General features: G+C 36.9%; 1 protein-coding gene across 1 annotated transcript in view; it reads right to left on the reverse strand.

Annotated features, from left to right (window-relative positions):
* The window catches only part of USH2A (usherin), an 800,507-nt gene that overhangs the window by 102,345 nt on the left and 677,723 nt on the right, over window positions 1-20,439 (reverse strand). The window contains exons 59-61 of the mRNA XM_005540847.5: window positions 16,582-16,740; window positions 14,834-14,996; window positions 1,608-1,962 (exon numbers count right to left, since the gene is read on the reverse strand). Coding sequence (XP_005540904.3) covers window positions 1,608-1,962; window positions 14,834-14,996; window positions 16,582-16,740 — 677 coding nt within the window. The remainder of the gene's footprint in view (window positions 1-1,607; window positions 1,963-14,833; window positions 14,997-16,581; window positions 16,741-20,439) is intronic.

A 20,439-nucleotide genomic window follows, 5' to 3' on the forward strand; every position in this document is an offset into this window, starting at 1 on the left:
TTTTCATTTACATATTGCTTATTTTTTAGTCATATGAGAAAATTAAACATGAGGACAGTGGGAAAACATTGTACTTTAAACTATTAATTCAAAAAGGCTCTTCTGGAGTTTTCTGAAAATATATTTGCTCACTGTAATTTAAATATTTTGATAAATGTTATACTCCATAAGATGACCTTCATATAAATTGGCCTTCCCGGATTTAAAGCATAGAAGCATAGTTTTGTTGTTTTTTTAAAAAAGAATGCTTTAGTTTGTCTGCTTATTTGTTCTTATTGAGGGTTTTCCATATTTAATAAGGTCTCGGCACATATTTGTATTTAACTCCCAAGACCACAAAATTTAATCTTATCCATGAAGCATCTTCAGTTTGAGAGCTCATCTCCCAGAGCACTTCTTGCCTGACACTTGGTATATGATGTTACTCTCTCTTGTGCTGTGGTTTAAAGCTAGTAGATAGTGGAGTTTGGGATCTAAGTCCCAGTGTAGTGGACATTATAGGCTGTACTCAACCACTTCTTCTTCTTTTCCCCTTACGTGCAATTAAATCTCTGCAATATAACACAGAACACTCCCTGCGACAAGGACCATCCTGTTTCTGTATCTCCCATAGACCATGAGGCTATGCTGTACATAAAGAAAGCACTCAGGAGCTACTAGCTGATCAGGTGAACTGAGTTAAGTTGTTTTATGGGCCAGAGGAGGCCATCCCTGAAAAAAATCATCAGGAAGCTCTAGTGCATGCAATTTTTATGTGTGTGTGTGTGTGTATGTTTAAATATATATATGTATATACACACATACATATATACATACATATATACACACATACATACACATACATATATACACATACTACATATATGTGTATATATATAGCTATATATATTACTAGCTTGTTGGGGAAGTAGAAAATTAAATATTCTATGTAATTTCATCTGAACCTGATCTCTATGAGGTATGGAGGAAAGCATTACATTATTCCCAGTTAGTATATATGAAAAATGGAAATCAAGAAACTAAATTATTCCCATTTAGGCCAGGTGTGGTGGCTCATGCCCTGTAATCCCGGAACTTTGGGAGGCTGAGGCAGGCAGATCACTTGAGGTCAGGAGTTCAAGACTAGCCTGGCCAACATGGCGAAACCCCCTCACTACTAAAAATACAAAAATTAGTTGGGCAGTGGTGGGCACCTGTAATCCCAGCTCCTCAGCAGGCTGAGGCAGGAGAATTGCTTGAACCCAGGAGGCAGAGGCTGCGGTGAGCTGAGACCACGCCACTGCACTCCAGTCTGGGTGGCAGAATGAAAGCCTGTCTCAAAACAAAATTATTCCCATTTAGTAAATATAGAAAATGGAAATCAGGTAATTTTATGAATAAATAAAATGTATTTATCAAAATTAGTTGTGGTCTACAAACTGGTCCCCAAAACTCCTCATACTCAGTTCAGTATCTTATCCCCATGACTACATAGCAACTTTTCACATGTAAAAGATGTTCATATATTTAAGCCCTAAGTGAAGAAAAATGAGAAGTTAGATAAGAAAATTAATTTCAACATATTAACCAGATAATCCACATGTCTGTTATTTTTTCAAGGGTCTTACCATCACTGTGAAAGCATGCACGGTAGGGCTGTTAAATGTTGGATCGTTGGGTTTCTCCTGGTAGACCACACAGTAATGGGAGATAATGCCATTGGGAGATTCTGGCTTTGTCCAATTCAACAGAACTGAATGAGCACTGGTGACTTGAGCCCAAGGAGCTGGAAAATCTTGAGGTGGGGCTTCCAGAGTTCGTGTTAATGACCACAAACTCTCCACAGAACCCTTGGAGTTACAGGCTCTGACCCGATATTCATAGAGCGTGAAAGGTTTCAGGGTGTCTCCTTCATCCGTAAATTCAAGGGCTCCTTCTGACCAGATAAATAAAAGCGACTCCTCTTCAATACCAGCAGGGCGTCTGAAAGGAAACCAAGCAGGCAACCAGTGACAGCTGTACACTTCAAAACAAAGTTTGTAGCTGGAGTAAAAAAATTTTGTTTAGAATTTGATATCAACTCAACTTTTCAGCTGTTTCTTCCTGGTGTCATAATAAAGAAAAACTAGGTGGAGAAGTACTCCAGTGGCCTAGCTCCTATGATTTTTAAAGTGTAGTTCACACACACACACACACACACACACACACACTTGACTGATTATAAAAGGGTGCATATGCTTTATAGAAAACATGGAAAATACAGAAGAAATATAAAAAGCACAAAAGGTGAAACCTCATCCATAATCACATTTTACTACTTTCCAGATGCTTTTGCTGAATAACAAAATACATATGCAATACAAAAAAACATTTAAATGTTTTTTAAAATACAGAAGCATATATTAAGCATTATTAATGCATTTTTGTGTATTTTCTAGATCTGTGTGTGTGTGTGTGTGTGTGTGTGTGTGCATGTATGCATGCAGTTATATCGAGGTTTTATTTTTTGCACACCTGGAACCACAGGATATGGAATTAGCAGAGGCTGATATTATTGGGAATCCTTACCCTTCTGTGGTAAATGGATTGCAGCTGGGGTCCCAATGTGTTTGTTTCCCTGTATCCATGCCTTTAGCGAGTATGCTCCTAAACTCACTCTGGGCTTGGCTGTAAGACTTTTTTGGCTAATGGGAGAGTAGCAAATATGATGGTTGCAGAGACTTCAAAAGTGTTTGCACATTGAGGATGATTGTTTTGCGGCTCTTAGGACCATAAAATTACTGTGTGAAAAAGCCCAGGCTTGCATAGTGGAAGATGAAGAACTACGAAGGGAAGCCCAGAGTTCCTATTTTCTCTCATGCAGCACAGTGCTCTTTTGCATTTGTTCCCAGGATGTGTAAAAAGTATTTTAAATTCACTTCTTTGATGCCATTTGCTTTCTCTTCATTTGAATTTTCTCTTCTATAATTTAAACCATAACCTCTCAAAGTATGAACAATCGTTTCTTATACATCAAGACCACTGTTTTTCTACATTTATTGTTGTTCTACATCAACAACTTTATTAAGCACTTTTATATGCCCGTCATTGTATTAGAAACAAGGACAAAAACATGAACACACCCCTTACCTAAAGGAATAGGTAGCTGAGTAGAGGAGCTGGAGCTATGTGCAAATTAATGAAAACAACATGATAAGTAATATAATAGGAATTGGTTTTAGAGTTGTTTTATTTATTTATTTATTTTATGTATTTATTTATTTATTTTGAGACTGGGTCTCACTCTGTCACTCAGGCTGGAGTGCACTGATGCAGACATGGCTAACTGCAGCCTCAAACTCCTGGGCTCAAGAGATCCTCCTGCCTCAGTCTCCTGAGTAGCCAGGACTATAGATGTGCGCTACTAGGCCTGGCTAACTTTTGAAATTTTTTTGTAGAGATGAGGTCTTGCCATGTTGCCCAGGCTGGTCTTCCTCAAGCAAGCCTCTGACATTGGCCTTCCAAAGTGCTGGGATTACAGGCATGAGCCACCATGTCTGGCCTGCTTTAGAGATCTTTAGAGGACAAAAGTCAAATTCCTTTTAAATGTCTCCCCTAAAACCTGGTAAAATGCAGAGTATGACCCCAAAATTCTTTCAACTGCTGAGAATGGGATTGTTTAGGCTCATCTTTAGATTTTGTTGATACAAAACTAGGGCCACATGCATACTCTTTTGGTACTAGATATATATAGCATTAAATATAGAAGTAAGAGAAATGGAATAGTCAGTTGTTGAGACGGCCCTATATATCTGATACTTCATTTGGAACAGTTATTTCCTCATCCAGATGTAAAATCATGACGCAGGTTTGATAGAAAGCAAAGTTCTGGAGGAATTGTGGTCTCTGTGTTCCCAACATTTGAGCCCAGTAAGTGTTCAATACTTTTTTTCAAGTGAAAGGCTAACAGTTATGTAATCCCATGACTTCTCTGCATCTTTGCCTCTTTTCCATCAGCTCTTATTTCCTATCAAGGCAGTATTCTAGGTTGGGGGAGAATGTAATCAAGACATTGACCCTCCTCTTTCAGCTCTCTCTCTAGTTGAGAAGAGAGTAATGAATACATCAATATTTTCCAGGCTGTTAAGAGTATTTAATTAACACACTCTTCAGAAGCTGAAAAATTCACATGCTGCCATATCAGATTAACCAGCTCCATCAAAATGTAAAGGGTTATTAAGACAAAGTAAATGACAGTACCTCTCACAAAAACTCAGAATATGTAAAATCTTTGGCTTTGGGAATCTGATGATCCTCAAGTTGATGAATCATGATGACCTAAGTATGAGCAATGACAAGTGTCCTGCTGGAAGCTATAGAGGCTTCACAGACACCTCTCAGTGACCTGCAATTATGGTTCGGCAGCCCACCTCATTATTGCTCGCTACCATGCATGGACCAGATTCTGCACTCAGTGAAGGTTTGCAGGGTTTGGCCTTTGTACTTGCTGCAGATATCAGGTACCAGGTGTGTCATTGGGGGAGATCCATTCTAATGAGAGCCGCAGGGCTCATAGCCAAGGACTCCTTTCAGTGATTTTTAAAAAGGTGTTTGCTAGGATCACAATACAGCAAACAAACCTGTGATGGTCTATGGGGAAGTAACATTTTCTATTTTGTCTAGCTTCAGCCTTTCCATGACAATTCAATTAATTTTTATTAAACTCTCATGAATTCCCAAATTGAGATGTAGTCATGGTTTCTGTAAAGCTGACATTCTTTAAAAATGTGCCTAAAATTTGGTTTTTAAATATATATATATATATACTATTTAAAAGATTGAGTATTTTGTTGGTCTCAAGTTTATCCACGAAAAAAATTTAAAGGTGCAGCCTGGTTAAGTATTTCTTATCACTATTGAATTCTTGAAAAATTAATATCGTGGAGAGGTAAATGTCCCATTTGCACTGCTAAAAAACAGAATCTCTTTATGTCTGAATACATTTTGAGCAGAAGTGGTAGAGTAGACCACAATTATTCCTAATCTATTTAAGATTTAGGCATCACCTGTTCATTTAACTGGAAGTGTTTCCTCCTGAGTAGCCTGTGTTTAGAGAAATGACATTTTCAGTTCTCTCTGAATAGCCAAATGGTTATTCTTTGCTCAAGCTCATTTGGGAGATACTTCAGGAATGTATTTTTCCAACTAGAGTTAGTGTAATGTTGCCTAACACTAAGAGGAAAACAAAAATAAGTATAAAAACTAGGAACCATATATTTTTAAAGGCATTCACACTTCTGTGGTCTCAATGTACAATGTTTTTAGGAGCTCCTTATTCCTTCTCTCCCCTCCAGCAATTGTCACTGCTTATTTTCAAAAGCAATTAAAACAAAATCCTAGAACCCAATGCACCACAACAATTTTAAGGTTATGAAACTGCCAGCCCCATTCCATGAAGAATATTAAAAATATTCTGAGTTTAAATAGATAATCAGAAACATCTGTAGTCAGAGGAGATAGGTTGGAGGTCCTGGCTCTGCCACTTAGTTCAATGACCTTGGGTGAACTTGCCTCTCTGTGTCCTCTAGTTTCTATTTCATTTTGCAAAGTGGAGTTAACAACCTCATAGTGTACAACAAACCTCTGAAAATTCTTATAAAAATTAAAACATAAAAATCATTGGGTAAAATGTAATGCATGATCTGAATGAAGTTATCTTGGAGATGACGGGCATCTGGCATTGAACAAGGAGGTCATCGCAACAGTTTATATAAGAATAAATGCAAACTCTGAACTGGATTGCTGAGAGGACAAATGGAAACACAGGCGATTTACAAAATGCTTTGTGAATGTTGAATTATCAAGTTTTGCTGTGAGCAGACACTCTGTTGCTGAGGGAAGAGACATCACAAACCTTTCAAAAATTTTAAGACTTAGTCCTTTTAAAAATTCTTTAGAGATTTACCATGTAAAATGGCCTATGCTTATCCTTAATCTGCTGATTCTCAAAAGGACTTATCTTTCTGAAATTTCTAGTCCCATGTTATATTCCAGTCATCATCAAATGCTTGACTACAGTTTCTTATATTCCATTGTATTTCATGGTTCCATGGCTTTGGTATCTGCTAATTCTCTGGCGATACTCCTCCCCATCCTCTAGCTTATTCTCCTTTTTTTATTTTTTATTTTTTTGAGACAGATTCTTGCTCTGTCACCCAGGCTGGAGTGCAGTGGCACAATCTTAGCTCATTGCAAGCTCTGCCACTGGGGTTCATGCCATTCACCTGTCTCAGCCTCCTGAGTAGCTGGGACTACAGTTACCCGCCACCACACCTGGCTAAATATTTGTACTTTTCAGTAGAGATGGGGTTTCACTGTGTTAACCAGGATGGTCTCGATCTCCTGACCTCGTGATCTGCCCGCCTCGGCCTCCCAAAGTTCTGGGAATACAGGCGTGAGCCACTGCACCTGGCCTCTCCTTTCTTCTATAAGCTAACTACAACATCTTTTAAAATTCTAGCCCCATATCACTTTTTCTAGAAAATCTTTTCCTTACTTTCCTCTCAAATAAGAGTTATCATATCCTTCTATCTGCTATCTCTTTTTTTCTAATTTGTATTAAGCTACTTTTGCATTGCTACAAAAATACTTGAGGTAGGCTGCTTTTTAAAGAATAGGGATTTAACTGGCTCACAGTTCTGCAGGGTGTACAGAAAGCATGATGCTGACATCTGCTTATGATACTCGGGAAGCTTACAATCATGATGGAAGGTGAAGAAGGAGCAAGTGCATCACGTGCAGAGAGCAGGAGCAAGAGAGAGGTGGGTGAGGAGGGGAAGTCCTAGACATTTAAACAACCAGATCTCGCATGAACAAACTGAGCAAGAACTCACTTATCACCAAGGGCATGGTGCTAAACCATTCATAAGGGATCTGACCCTATTATGAAATCACTTCCCACTAGGCCCCATCTGCGACATTGGGAATCTGTTTTTAGCATGAGATTTAGAGAGGACGAACATACAAACTATATTATTCCACCACTGGCCTCCCAAATCTCATCTCTTTCTCACATTTCAAAATGTGAAATCATGTCTTCCCAATAGTTCCCCAAAGTTTTAACTGATTATAGCATTAACTCAAAAGTCCAAAGTCTCAAGTACCAAGTCCAAAATCTCATCTGGAGACTCATCTCCTTTCACCTATAAGCCTGTAAAATCAAAACAAGTTATTTACTTCCAAGACACAATGTGGGCACAGGTATTGGGTAAACATTCTCATTGCAAAAGGGAGAAATTGGCTAAAAGAAAGGGGCTATAGGGCCCATACATGTCTGAGACCTGGTAGGAAGACATTAAACCTTAAAGCTCCAAAATAATCTCCATTAACTCCATGTCCCACTCCAGGACATACTGCTGCAAGCACTAGGCTCCTCAGGCTTTGGGTAGCTTCGCCCCTGTGGTTTTGCAGAATGCAGTCCCTGTGGCTGCTCTCACACATTGGAGTCGAATGCATATGGCTTTTTTCAGGATTCAAGCTGTCCATGGTTTCTGGGACCTAGAGAGAAGTGGCCCCCTTCCAACAGCTCCATCAGACAGTGCCCTGATGGAGACTCTGTATGGTGGCTCCAACACCACACTTGCCCTCTGCACTGCCCTAGTAGAGTTTCTCTGTGAAGGCTTCACCCCTGTGGCAGGCTTCTGCCTGGGCACCCAGGCTTTCTCATATATCCTCTGAAATCTAGGGGGAAGTTGCCAAGGGCTCCTTCATGCCTGCATTCTGTGCATCTGCTAACTTAACACTACACAGCACCTACCTGCAATGTATCTGAGGCCCTTTGAGCTGCAGCTGCAGCAAGAGTAGTCAGGACGTGGGGAACAGTTCCCAAGCCTACATAGGGCAGCAGAGCTCTGGGCCTGGCCCTCAAAACCATTCTTTCCTCCTAGGCCTCTGGGCCTGTGTTGAGAGGGGCTGCCTGTAAGATCTCTGAAATGCCTTCTAGGCCTTTTCCCTATTATCTTGGATATTAACACTTGGCTACCTTATAGTCATGCTAGTCTCCCTTGAAAGTGGTCACTCCACGGTCTGCTTGGATTCGGTCTCCATCACAGGGCCAGGCTGCAAATTTTGTGAACTTTTACTCTCTGTTTCCCTTTTACATAAAAGTTCCACCTTTGAATCATTCCTTTGCTCCCTATCTGATTTTAGGCTGTTAGAAACAGCCAGACAAAGTCTTGAATGTTGCTTTGTTGTTTAGAAATATCTTCCACCAGTATCCTAGGTTATTACTCTCACGTTCTCACTTTCACAAATCCCTGGGGCATGGATATAATGGAGCCTAGTTCTTTGCTAGGGCATAACAAGGGTGACCTTTACTCTAGTTCTCAATTATTTGCATCTCAAACCTCATTAGCCGGGTCTTCACTGTCCATATTTCTATCAGCATTTTAGTGAGAACTATTTAACCAGTCTCCAAGTAGTTCCAAATTTTCCCTCACCTTCCTGTCTTCTTCTGAGCCCTCCCAATTCTTTCAACCCCTGCCCTTTACCCAGCTCCAAAGTCACTTCCACACTTTCAGGTATGTTTATAGCAACACCCTACTTCTGGTATCAATTTTCTGTATTAGGCTGTTTTTGTGTTGCAGTAAAGAAGTACCCTGGGAGCAGGTGATTGCAGTATGCAATTTTTCCACCATTTGGAAAACCAACTTAATTTCATGCTTCCTCCTCCAGACAACTGCACCAGTGGCAGGTGCCCCTCCTTAACTGTCTGAGTCCCAGCTTCATAGGCACCCTCCTCTATGCATTTACATTTTAATAATTCTAACAACTCCCCTTTGTTCCCTCAGTTCTAAAGGTGCTAGCTGTTTCCTGTAGTTGCTACCTCCATGATACCTTAGAGTTCTCTTTTTATGCTTTTAGTTACCTAGTTAACAAATTTATAACTTCTTACCAATTATTTATATTAAATTCCCTCTGTTAAAGTAAGTAGTGTGGTTCCTCTTTCTTGATCAGACTTTGATTATTACAGAAAGTGATGGTGATGTTCACATGAAGAAGGAAATAGGAAAATCGGAAAGAGTGATGATAGATTAGCATCTGGGATCACAAAATTTATTATTTTGTCTTTAGTAGACCATATGATATATTGATTATAAAAATTAATAAGAAAACACAGATGAACAAAAGCAGAAGTATTTAAAAGAATCACCAATAGCCTAATATTTGGAGATAAGCACTGCTAGCACTATTTTGGTGTTTAACATTCCAGACATTTTTTATATACATATACATGTAAAAATATACTGTATATTTAAAGGAAAACAGAATCCTACCAGGCATGCTGTTATGCAGGCTGCTACTTTTATAACCATGAACCTCTTTCCTTGACTTTAAATGTACATCTACAACTGCCAGATAGATTTATCATTCTAAAGCATGGCTTTATATAACATATCTAGGATAACTTTCTATTTTTATTATGCTTCACATTTAACAGTAATTTTACACATATTATTTCCTTTAATTCTCACAGAATTCCAAGAGGTTAATTATTTTTTATATTCACTATCTTCTCTTCACATAAAAATGGAAAATTAGGGAACACAGTGACTTGCCTAAGGTCACATAACTAGTAAGTGTTAGAGCCAGGTCCTGGAAGTCATATTTTCTGATTACAAATGCCACATTCTTTCCACTATATTACATCGCTTCTCTATTTACCCCCTAAACCTTCAGCAGCTCACATTGCCTCTGAATAAAAAACCTAAACTCCTTAGATCCAAAATCTGTCATTAAGCTGATCTTCTAAATGTCCCCTACTAATAGCAATGACTCCAGTCAAACCTGACCATTCCTTGAATCCTATGCTTATGTGTTAGAAATTTTGCTTATTCTATTTATTTTATTCACTTATGATGTCTTCACCATTAGGCCCTGCTTGTTAAAATCCCTATTTACCACAAGTGAAACAGAATACAAAGTCCTAAAATGAACCCGATGCACATGGTAATTTTGTATGAGTGACATTTCAAATCAGTGGATTATGAAATAATGTTGATGAACTAGTTAGCATTTTATAAGAAATGAATTCTTACCTAATTTCCTATAACAATATTCATTCTATATTTAGAAATAAGGAGTAGAGCCATAAAAGTGCTGGAAGAAACAATTAATGTGTTATTTTTAATATGATCATTAAAAGGAGACTTTCTTTAATGTGGAAAGAATATAGACAATAAGAAATAATCCAGTAGAAAATTAGTCTAAGAATTTATAATATATTATACACACCCCTCCCAAATAGAAGATAAATATTTTAAGTAAATGAACAATCTTACTTATAATGATCAAAACTTGAATTAAAACAACAAAAATGTGCCAGTTAAAATATTGAGCTGACAGATTTGGAAGATTGACTCTGTATTAAAAGTTTTCAGAATTAGAAATTCTTACATAAAATACTTGGAAGACAACTTAGGAATACTCAACAATTTTAAATGCACAAAAAGTTGACCCAGTACTTCTAGTACTAAGAATAATTCTCTGTATACTCACTGTAAGAATATTTATTAGATAATTGCTGTGGTAACGAAAACTTGAAAATCACCTATCTTGCCATCACCAGGGTACTGGCTAAATAATATATGATACACATCCATATAACAGAATATTGATGAGTCATTAAAAGAAATTAGGTGTGTATGTGTGCAGAACAATATGGACAATATAATTCTTTTTATGAAGAAGAAAATACAAATAGAAAACATTAATGTTAATATATTAAAATTAATCATGTTACTTCTATTAGTGAAAATTATGTATGCCATGAGTAAATCATAAGAATGAATAATAACCTTGGTAATCTTCTCTACTGTTAAAACATTTTTTTCCAACAAATGTATTTTTCTTACAATTTAAATAGTCATTAAATCTTCATTTTATAAGGCCTAGTCTCAATAACATCAACTTGATGAAGTGTTCCATGAATATTCTAGACAGAGAATTCTTCTCTAAAGTTTCTGGTAAATATTTCTTTTTTCCAATATATATTTTATGCTTTCGATTGTTTATTTAGCTTGTCTTCTATCTCCCACTGTAGTGAAGATCATTGGTGAAAGGGCTTAGGTCTCATAGATCTTTGTGTCTCTCTCAGTAGATATGTACATGTATGGACAGATGAATGTCTGTCTTCTGTCTGTATCTATCTATGTAAATATTCATATCTATATCCATCTTTCCACCCAATACAAATTGAATTACATCAAAATTCCTTTGCCTTTGATTCAATGCTCTTCTTTTCTTAGTTAACTCAATCAGCTTAATTATCCATTTTATAAATTGTTTTCACTTTCCTACTTTGAAAACCTTTTCATATCATACAGTCTTCAAAACTATTTCAGATTTTATCCTTTAAAATATTACTAAATACTCATAAGGAAGTGCCATCACTTGTTTGTATTTGTACAGTGTTTACAGGGTGTTTGTATATAGTTTTGTCTTTCAATGTACATTGATCAAGTCTTTTTATTTATTTAAAGAGAAAGCTCAGGAGAATAATAAACCCCATGAAATTTGGTTTCTGTTAAAATTAAAGCTCCTAATGGGAGGAGATTATTTTATTACATGTTTTGTAAAGTCTCAATTTAATGTATTTGATGGATTTTATAGATGGAAGTGATGAGATTTTTGCCACTTGCAAGATTACAGATATAAAATAAAGGGGGAATACTGAAGAATCACTATTATACAAGCCAAACTCATTGAGAGGAGGAAGCAGATGTCCAAGATAGTCTTGTCTATATGTGGTCAACAAACAGATTGCAAAACACTAACTTAAATGTTGGTCTCTATTCTTTACAAAATTTTTTGTAGCAAATCTTTTGTTGTGACTTATGTATAGTCAACAAAGTAGCTTAAATTAACAGATAAACTAAGCAGAGGGAATCATATTAATAGCTTGTTCTTACTAGGTTACTTTGTTTTGTTTTTGAAATTATAGACATCTTCTATCTTTATTAGGGCAGACACTTTTTAATAGGATAATATTTAGGTTATTTTGTTTTGTTTTTGAAGTCATAAACATCTTCTGTCTTTAATAGGTCAGATATTTTTAATAGGATAATATCTAGAGGAAATATTTAAATAATAAAGGATAGTTACAGAAGAGAAAATGATTCAGGGGCTTGGTGAGAAAAGAGTGGCAAACATTTTCAAATGAGATTTACAAGTGGGCTTCCTGCAAGTTAATAAAAATATCTGCATAGGCCAAACCCCATCTTTGGTTTGAGCTAAATGTACTTCCTTTGGTGCCGATAGAAGAAAGAGAAGGCCAATGATGAAGCTGAAATTACATGCCATAACCTCCTCAGAAATACTGCAGGCTGGTGGCTATAACTATATAAAGGGCTCTGTGTAGTCTCAGAATGAAAAAGAACTATGTGTCTCCATTCTATTTCTGTCCTTACAAATTTCTGATTTTTTTTTTTTGCAGCTATCTAAGAAAAATTTGATATTGTTGTTGTCTAAGCACATTTAAACTTCAGCTGAAATAACTGCCAAGTGATTCATGCCTATGTAGGTGAATATAACGATTGTATCTGGAGCCCCAGTGCGCCATTTTCATTTCACTTTAAATAAAAAACAAAATGTATCTATGTCAGTCAGTGCCCTTCTGCTGTACTCAGAGGTATCAAACAGGCTACAATTATGATTGTGAAGTGATTGTGTCACATTGGAGGAAGGTTTATTGCTTTTGAGTCTGCTAGGCAGTAACACATTCTGTTTCATATTACTCTTTATATCATTGTTTGGCTGTGACTAGAATAATCAGATGCCATCAAATGCTGTCAAATTCAATTTACAGTATTTTTCATTGAAGCGGGCTTTCTGCATTATATTTCCTGTTTTCCCTCTCTATAGCTGCCATGGAATAGTCACTGTAATCATGAGCTTTATTTACAAAACTAACAGAGTGAAGCCACGTCCTGGTCTATAACAGATACTTTATTTCCCTTTATTCTGAATAGGAATTTGATGTGCTTTTCTCATGCAATTATCATTAAGTAGATGAAAGAAAACTATTTCAAGAGGGTGGGCATTTTAGAGCCTGCACTAATGTGCTTAGCGTAAAATGTAAATTCACATTAGCCATTTTTACATGTTCATGTGTATTTGAATCAGAAATATTATTCTTCAGATTAACGTTTGCTGAGAAGAAATTTGGCTTGCTCATTTTTGGTAATGTCATTTACATAACCAGAAATGCAATAATATTTTCTCCTTTTGTAATTTTTTCTATAAGCCCTTAGCTCATCACTGAAGACTGATCTGAATCAAAGGATTTCAATATCTACAGTTATAAGAAGAGCCTAAGTAAGTTTCACTAAGTTTCCAGGGCAGAGGACCAAATAAGGGAAGGCCTGAGGTTGCTGGACACACTAACAAAGGATGTTGAAGAGGTGCGGGGTATGAGGGTCTGAGAGGAAAGGTGTTCTGCTTCGTACACTCAAAGGAAATACATTGGTTTCAGAATGGGATTGGGTTTCTCAATCTGCAAATCCTGTATGTCTACCAATGATTGTGTTTTCTGTCTTAAGTAGCAAGCCATCAGTTGACAGGTTATTTGCCCCCTTGGCTCTTTGCATTGTACTTTCTACTCCCCTCCCTCTCACTTTCTCTATTTTTTCTCTTCTTCTCACCCTACCTACATCTCTCCCTCATGCTCCTCCTTTGCCTGCTCCTTCTCCTTCTCATTCATTATTTATTTAAAGAATACATTAATTTAAAGCAATGTTCATGTTGATCAGGTGAAGACTAGATCAGAGAGCAAAATATCCTTCAAACCAAAATGTTCATGGTCTATCTCTCTCTTCCACTATTTTCTCTCTCTCTCTCAATCTCTCTTTGTCTCTCTCTCTTTCCTCAATCTTTCTCTTCCTCTCTTCCCTATTCCCTCTTTATTTTAGGTAGGTACACTCAATAAATTCTGCACATGATGGAACAAGCTGCTATAACACCATCTAACCAGTGGAGTGGAGGCTTATTAAAACAGAAGGAAAACTGGAGAGGAGAGCCCCTTTTCCTGCTTATGAAAAGCACCGTCTTTGGAGGAGGAGAAAAACCTTTTTAATCTCTGCATAATAAGTAATGAGAAATATTAGAATTCTTGTCTTGTATCTGGTTTCCTCTCTGGAAAGACTATGTTTTCTTGGTCAAGCAGTGGTCCCCAACCTTTTTGGCACCAGGGACTGGTTTTGTGGAAGACAGTTTTTCCACACACTGGTGCGGTGCAGTTAGAGGGTATGGTTTCAAGATGAAATTATTCCAATCAGATCATCAGGCATTAGATTCTGACAAGGAAGGCACAACCTAGATCTCCCACACACGCAGTTCACAATAGGGTTTGCACTTCTATGAGAAACTAATGCCACCACTAATCTGACAGGAGGTGAAGCTCAGGTGGTAATGCTTGCTCACCAGCCACTCACCTGCTGTGTGGCCTGGTTCCTAATGGGCCACGGACTCTGTGGCCTGGGGGTTAGGAACCCCTGTTTTAGAGGGCTGTTCTGTCCCATCACTAAATATAAGTCTATGTGGGCTATAAGGTCTCAGTTTTCAAACAGATCTCTATCCAAAATGTTTTATGGTAGTTATGACTTTTTTCCTTGGTTAATTTGTAAAAGTTTGAGCACCAATCTCAGTCCCCACTGTTAGGTACTACAAACAAACAAAACAAACAAATAAAAAACTCACAAAAACAAAACATGAATTCCCATTCATGCTCTTATGGAAATATAAAACGCACTTGATTCTGCCGTGTTGGAGCAGTACACATTCTTAAATAACTAAAAATAATAGTAACAGCCAATCTTACCTGTAAATAAAGTAGTTGATGATGATTCCATTTGGTTTTTCAGGTGGCATCCATTTAATCTGTATGCAAGCTGACCCCAGTGCCTTAAGAGCAGGAGAATTAAGATCCATTGGGGCTGCTTCAGGTGTTTTGACAAACATCCTACTGCTAACTCCACAACTTCCTTGAAAATAAATTGAGGTCTTCAGTAATTTTTTCAAGCAAGGAAAAGAGCTACATATTCATATAGAAGGGTACTGATATCATGAAAATTATTTTTACCTGTGCTTTTGCATATATACTTGTACATGTTTTTCAGATAAATTTTTATGGGATGTGAACATTTAAATAGAAAATCATTTTTGGAAAACCCATTAATTAGCCACATATTTACATAGACATAAACAATAAGGCATATTCTTGTCTGAGCTCAAGATTCTCTATTTATTGTAGTCATTCTAACCAGAAAGTGATAATGCACTTGAATTTCACAAGTGTTTGTGTGGCCTACACATCTTGTATGCTTTTAATAATATTTTATTTTGCCAATATTTTAAACTTATGGACATTATTCAAACACACAAGAATCAAACAATTTATTTGAAGGATATTGTACCTCCATTGCACAGTTTCAGGGACATGGAGATGCAGATGTTGACTTGCACTTAAATCAATAAAACATTAATTTAAAATTATTTTCATGTTTATCAGGTGAAGACAGATCAGAGCAAGCAATATCCCTCAAACAAAAATGCCATGGTCCATTTTTTAGAGAAAAGTGGACAAATCAACTAGCAATTTCTGATGAGTTCAGCATAGCAAAATTGCAGACTCATAATTCTAACCAACTCCATGAGAACTAGCACTATGTGGAAAGAGAAATTCCTAAGGACATTTAATACAGGAGTTTTAACTGCACATCGAATCTGATAAATTTCTTTAAGGTGAAGCAAAATGTTTTGTATATTAAGGTGAGTTACATACTTTATTTAGCAAATGAGTGTTATATGTTATAAAACACGTATGATGACATCACATATATCATGTTACATATGATATACACATATATAATATAGATAATATATCCATATCTGTTAATGTTTATACTTAATTTAAAAGAGATAAATAAAATAATGTATACCTCTCTTGATTCCCTGTTCTCCCATCCTAAATCTCAGTTTATATTTAGCTATTTATCCATTTGGAGAGAGAAAGGAAATAGGGGAGGCTTTTCCTTAACACAACACAGATACATGAAAATTTCACTGACTACAGCCTAAACCATGAAATACAAGGTGATAGTTTGTATACATGAAGTAGGGTTCAAGGAAGCACTATAAAATATGCACGATTCACTTGGGTATAATTCAACTTTTAAATAACTTCTCACTTCCTCCTCCTGGATAAAATTTAAATAAAGCCAAGGTAAATATATTTTCTGTGAAATTTTTGGAATACTCATTTGTGTTTTATATTACCAGAGACTCCTTTATGTGAGCTAGGTGTTTTTCTTTCAAAGGGCCTTATAAAACAAGACTTTGCAAAACCACCATTTTAATATATTTAAATATTCATGATTTAATGTGCAGAAATGCATAATGCTTCACTCGATGCCAGACTGTGATTTTTCTGGGTAAGCAGTCCACTACAAATAAGAAATGAAAAGTTAGTCTTTGTATTTGGACTGAGAATCTATTCCTTTTTAATGAAATTTTTTAATGAAATACTTTTTCATAAACACCCAGGCCAAATGTCTGAAAGACTTTCACCATTTTGACATGCTTGTATCCTTATCTCATACTGTGTGAATGGAGCCAAATTTTCCAGAAGGGTGGATTGGTGATGACCAACGGAGAAGTCCAGAGGTGTTGCACTTCCATCATTGAGTAAGACATTGTACTCCACAGGAATTTTGGGGATGAGGATCCCTTTAAAGAGAGAGAGAGAGAACATAAACAAATTATATATGTACACACACACACATATATATACGTATGTATGTATACATATAATACAGAATGGGCAACAAATGTTTGTCTCTTAAAAATAATGTCTATTTAAAATTTTGTAATTGAGGCCGGGCATGGTGGCTCATGCCTGTAATCCCAGCACTTTGGGAGGTCGAGGTGGGTGGATCATGATGTCAGGAGATCGAGACCATCCTGGCCAACATGGTGAAACCCTGTCTATACTAAAAATACAGAAATTAGCCGGTCATGGTGGTGTGTGCCTGTAATCCTAGCTACTTGGGAGGCTGAGGCAGGAGAATCGCTTGAACTCAGGAGGCAGAGGTTGCAGTGAGCTGAGATCGTGCCACTGTACTCTAGCCTGGGTGACAGAGTGAGACTCCGTCTCAAAAAAAAAAAAAAGTTGTAATTGAAAAATAAATTACTTCTTACTATAGCAATTAAAAGCTGCATAAAAGTTAAGTTGGGAAATATTAGACTGTGTATTCCAAAAGTAAGAAATGTGCATAATCGCATAATCTATTTTTAAAAGTGTAATATTTCTATTTAAAAGTATACTCTATTGGCAAATAAAAATGAAGGCACATTTCACTTAAAACATATAAGGCAATTATGCTGTCATATATTTTTTCTAGGCTTACTTACTTTTAAAGTTCATAAAAAACAACACCGATTTTGCTTGTGACAATAATTTTTCTGTCGAGCATTGTGTATGCCTCCTATCTGATATGGATCCTTGACATAACAGCCCATAAAATATCCAAATCATGGTCTACCTAGAGAATTCCCAGTGCATTAATTATTGGGCCAGGACAGTTCACTGTCAGTGAGACTTATGGCCCTAAATACATAGAAAATTTGGGTTCAATCATTGCCATTTTTCACCATTCCTTCCTAAAGAAAGCAAGTCTTGGCCGGGCGCGGTGGCTCACGCCTGTAATCCCAGCACTTTGGGAGGCCGAGGCGGGCGGATCACAAGGTCAGGAGATCGAGACCACGGTGAAACCCCGTCTCTACTAAAAATACAAAAAATTAGCCGGGCGCGGTGGCGGGCGCCTGTAGTCCCAGCTACTCAGGAGGCTGAGGCAGGAGAATGGCGTAAACCCAGGAGGCGGAGCTTGCAATGAGCCGAGATCGCGCCACTGCACTCCAGCCTGGGCGACAGAGCGAGATTCCGTCTCAAAAAAAAAAAAAAAACAAAAAACAACAACAACAAAAAAAAAGAAAGCAAGTCTTGTCAGTTTAGCCTCATCAAAATCTATTTATATAATTAAATGCTTGTTAAGTTTTATTTGGTCGTGAACAACAGGCATACTTCTTCAAGGACAGGATATGAGTTTTGAATGAAGAATATAACGAAATTTCCTATTACATTTTCTCCTTGATCTGAGAGTTTTTAACATTTATGAGTTTAGTTACTTACTTCTGTAGTACCTACATAAGTCTATCTTTACTCTAGAAACAGTGGAATCTACAGATAACATTACTGAGAAAGCACAGGACTCAATGACCTAAGAGAGATGAAGTCTAAGGAATGAAATGTGGTTTTGCTTTTTATAGATGTGGCCTCTATATTTACCGAGTGGAAGGGCTGGTACAAACCAAAGATGCTTAGGATTTTGTGTAGGATAGATGAAAAAGAGGTGTCTGAAGGAGATATTGATCATCTTCAGAAGTACTGATCAATTGCTTCCTCAGGAAAGGTGCTAGATTGCGTAAAATTTGGCAACCCAGACTGAGAATGTTTATTTTAAATTTAGAGCATCATGGCTAAACTATCTGGAACATTTATTCTAGTAGCTTAAACTACTAACATTCTATCATTGATTCCTAAACTCTTATCTCTAGCTTTCTATCTTTCCTGTGTTACAGCTTTGTATTTTCAACAGCCTACTAGGCATTTCTACATGGATATTCCTCAGAGGCTATAATCTCAACAAGTCTAAAACAGAGCTAGCTATATTTTCCACTCCCAAGCCTGTTCTTTTTCCTAGGTTTCCTCTTTTGGTAAGTCATAATACCATCTTCCCATTTTCCTAGGATGGAAATCTTAGAGTAAGACTTTTAGAGTGGATCCTGCCTTCTTCACTCCCAAACTCAAGTGACTACTAAATTTCATCGATTATTTCTTTGAGAAATTTGGGCTTTATATATAATCAGCAACAAGGAGACTTTGCAGGTATCAACAAGAAAATGAGAGTCTATCTATATTTTAGAATGATAGCACTGTTGGGAAGTGAATAGTGGCTTAAAAACATGAGAGACAAGACATAGGGAAACCAGTTTGAAAGTCTTTACAATGCTTGCAGAAGTAGTACGAACATGAAGAGTCATTTTATTGCATCCCTCTGTTATGCCAGGCAGCATGAATTATCTCATTTAATACTACTAGAATGTCAACTGTATAAATTAGGACTTTGTTTTCTCCAATGTGGTTCCACTGCCTAGACTTTAGCACAAAGTAGCAGCTCAATAAATGTTAGTTGATTGAATGAATGAATGAACCCTTAAGACAATACTGCATGATAAATACTACTGTTTTTTAAGATGAGAAAACTAAAACTCAGATAAGTTAAATAACTTGTTTCAGATTGCACACTGATTAATTGGAGAAGCTAGGACTTGAACTTAGGCCCATCTGACACCAACACTTATATCACTATACTTATGCTTTTCCTTGATAATGGCATCTTAGAGTAAGACACCTGGGGGAAAAATGACAAGATAGGTTTGAGAAAACATGTGCAGTAAGGCAGAGTCATTCTTGGAGACTGTTCCGAAGCAAGGAAACAAATGATGGATAAGTAAGAATCATTACTGATGGAACAAGCATGTTACAGGTAGAAATTTAAAGTTCTGCAGACCAAGTATCCCAACCTGAAATACACCTGCCCTGGAGATTTATGGGATCATGTCAAAGGATATTCAAATACAGGAACAATCATAGTATCGTAGGTCCTCGAATAATGTTGTTTCATTCAACATTGTTTCATTAATATTGATGAGGAAAAAAATTGATTCCCAGCTGCAGCCACTGTCTGTGTGAAATTTACATGTTCTCCCCATGTCTGTGTGGGTTTTTTATGAGTACTCTAGTTTTTTCCCATATCCTAAAGATGTTCTCATTAAATTAATTGGTGTGTTTGAATGGTCCTAGTCTGAGTGAGTGTGGGTGTGTGTGTGTGTTCCCTGTGACGGAATGGCCTTGAGTTGCCTGGTTAGGCCCTGGCTACCCCTACCCTGAACTGGAAAAAGTGTGTCAGAAAATGAATGAATGAATGAATAATTGTAAAGTAAAGATTCATTAAGTGTGTTACTATCATATAGATGTATAATAAACAATGCTGTACAAAAGCCTTCCGTGAGCTTGCCCTATTTGTGATTGTTTTTTACTAATGAATGGTGGTAAGGGGAGTTTCTTCTAATTTCTGCTCAAAAACATTTATCCCTGTGGCTGTTGTCACTCGCTGATTTGCCAAAACTTAGGTTAAAAAAGATCTTGTTTCTGTTAATCTTTCTTAAATGTATGTATAGCTCATATTTATTTCAGTTTAATATTAGAAGTGTTTTGGTCTTTCTTTGATGATGTTTAGTTTGGTGATGTTTTCGTGACCAGAAATACGCCTTGCAACTTAAATCTTGCTTGTGTCAAGTAGCCTA

This window comes from Macaca fascicularis, chromosome 1 (genome assembly GCF_037993035.2).
Source record: "Macaca fascicularis isolate 582-1 chromosome 1, T2T-MFA8v1.1".
Lineage (NCBI taxonomy): Eukaryota > Metazoa > Chordata > Mammalia > Primates > Cercopithecidae > Macaca > Macaca fascicularis.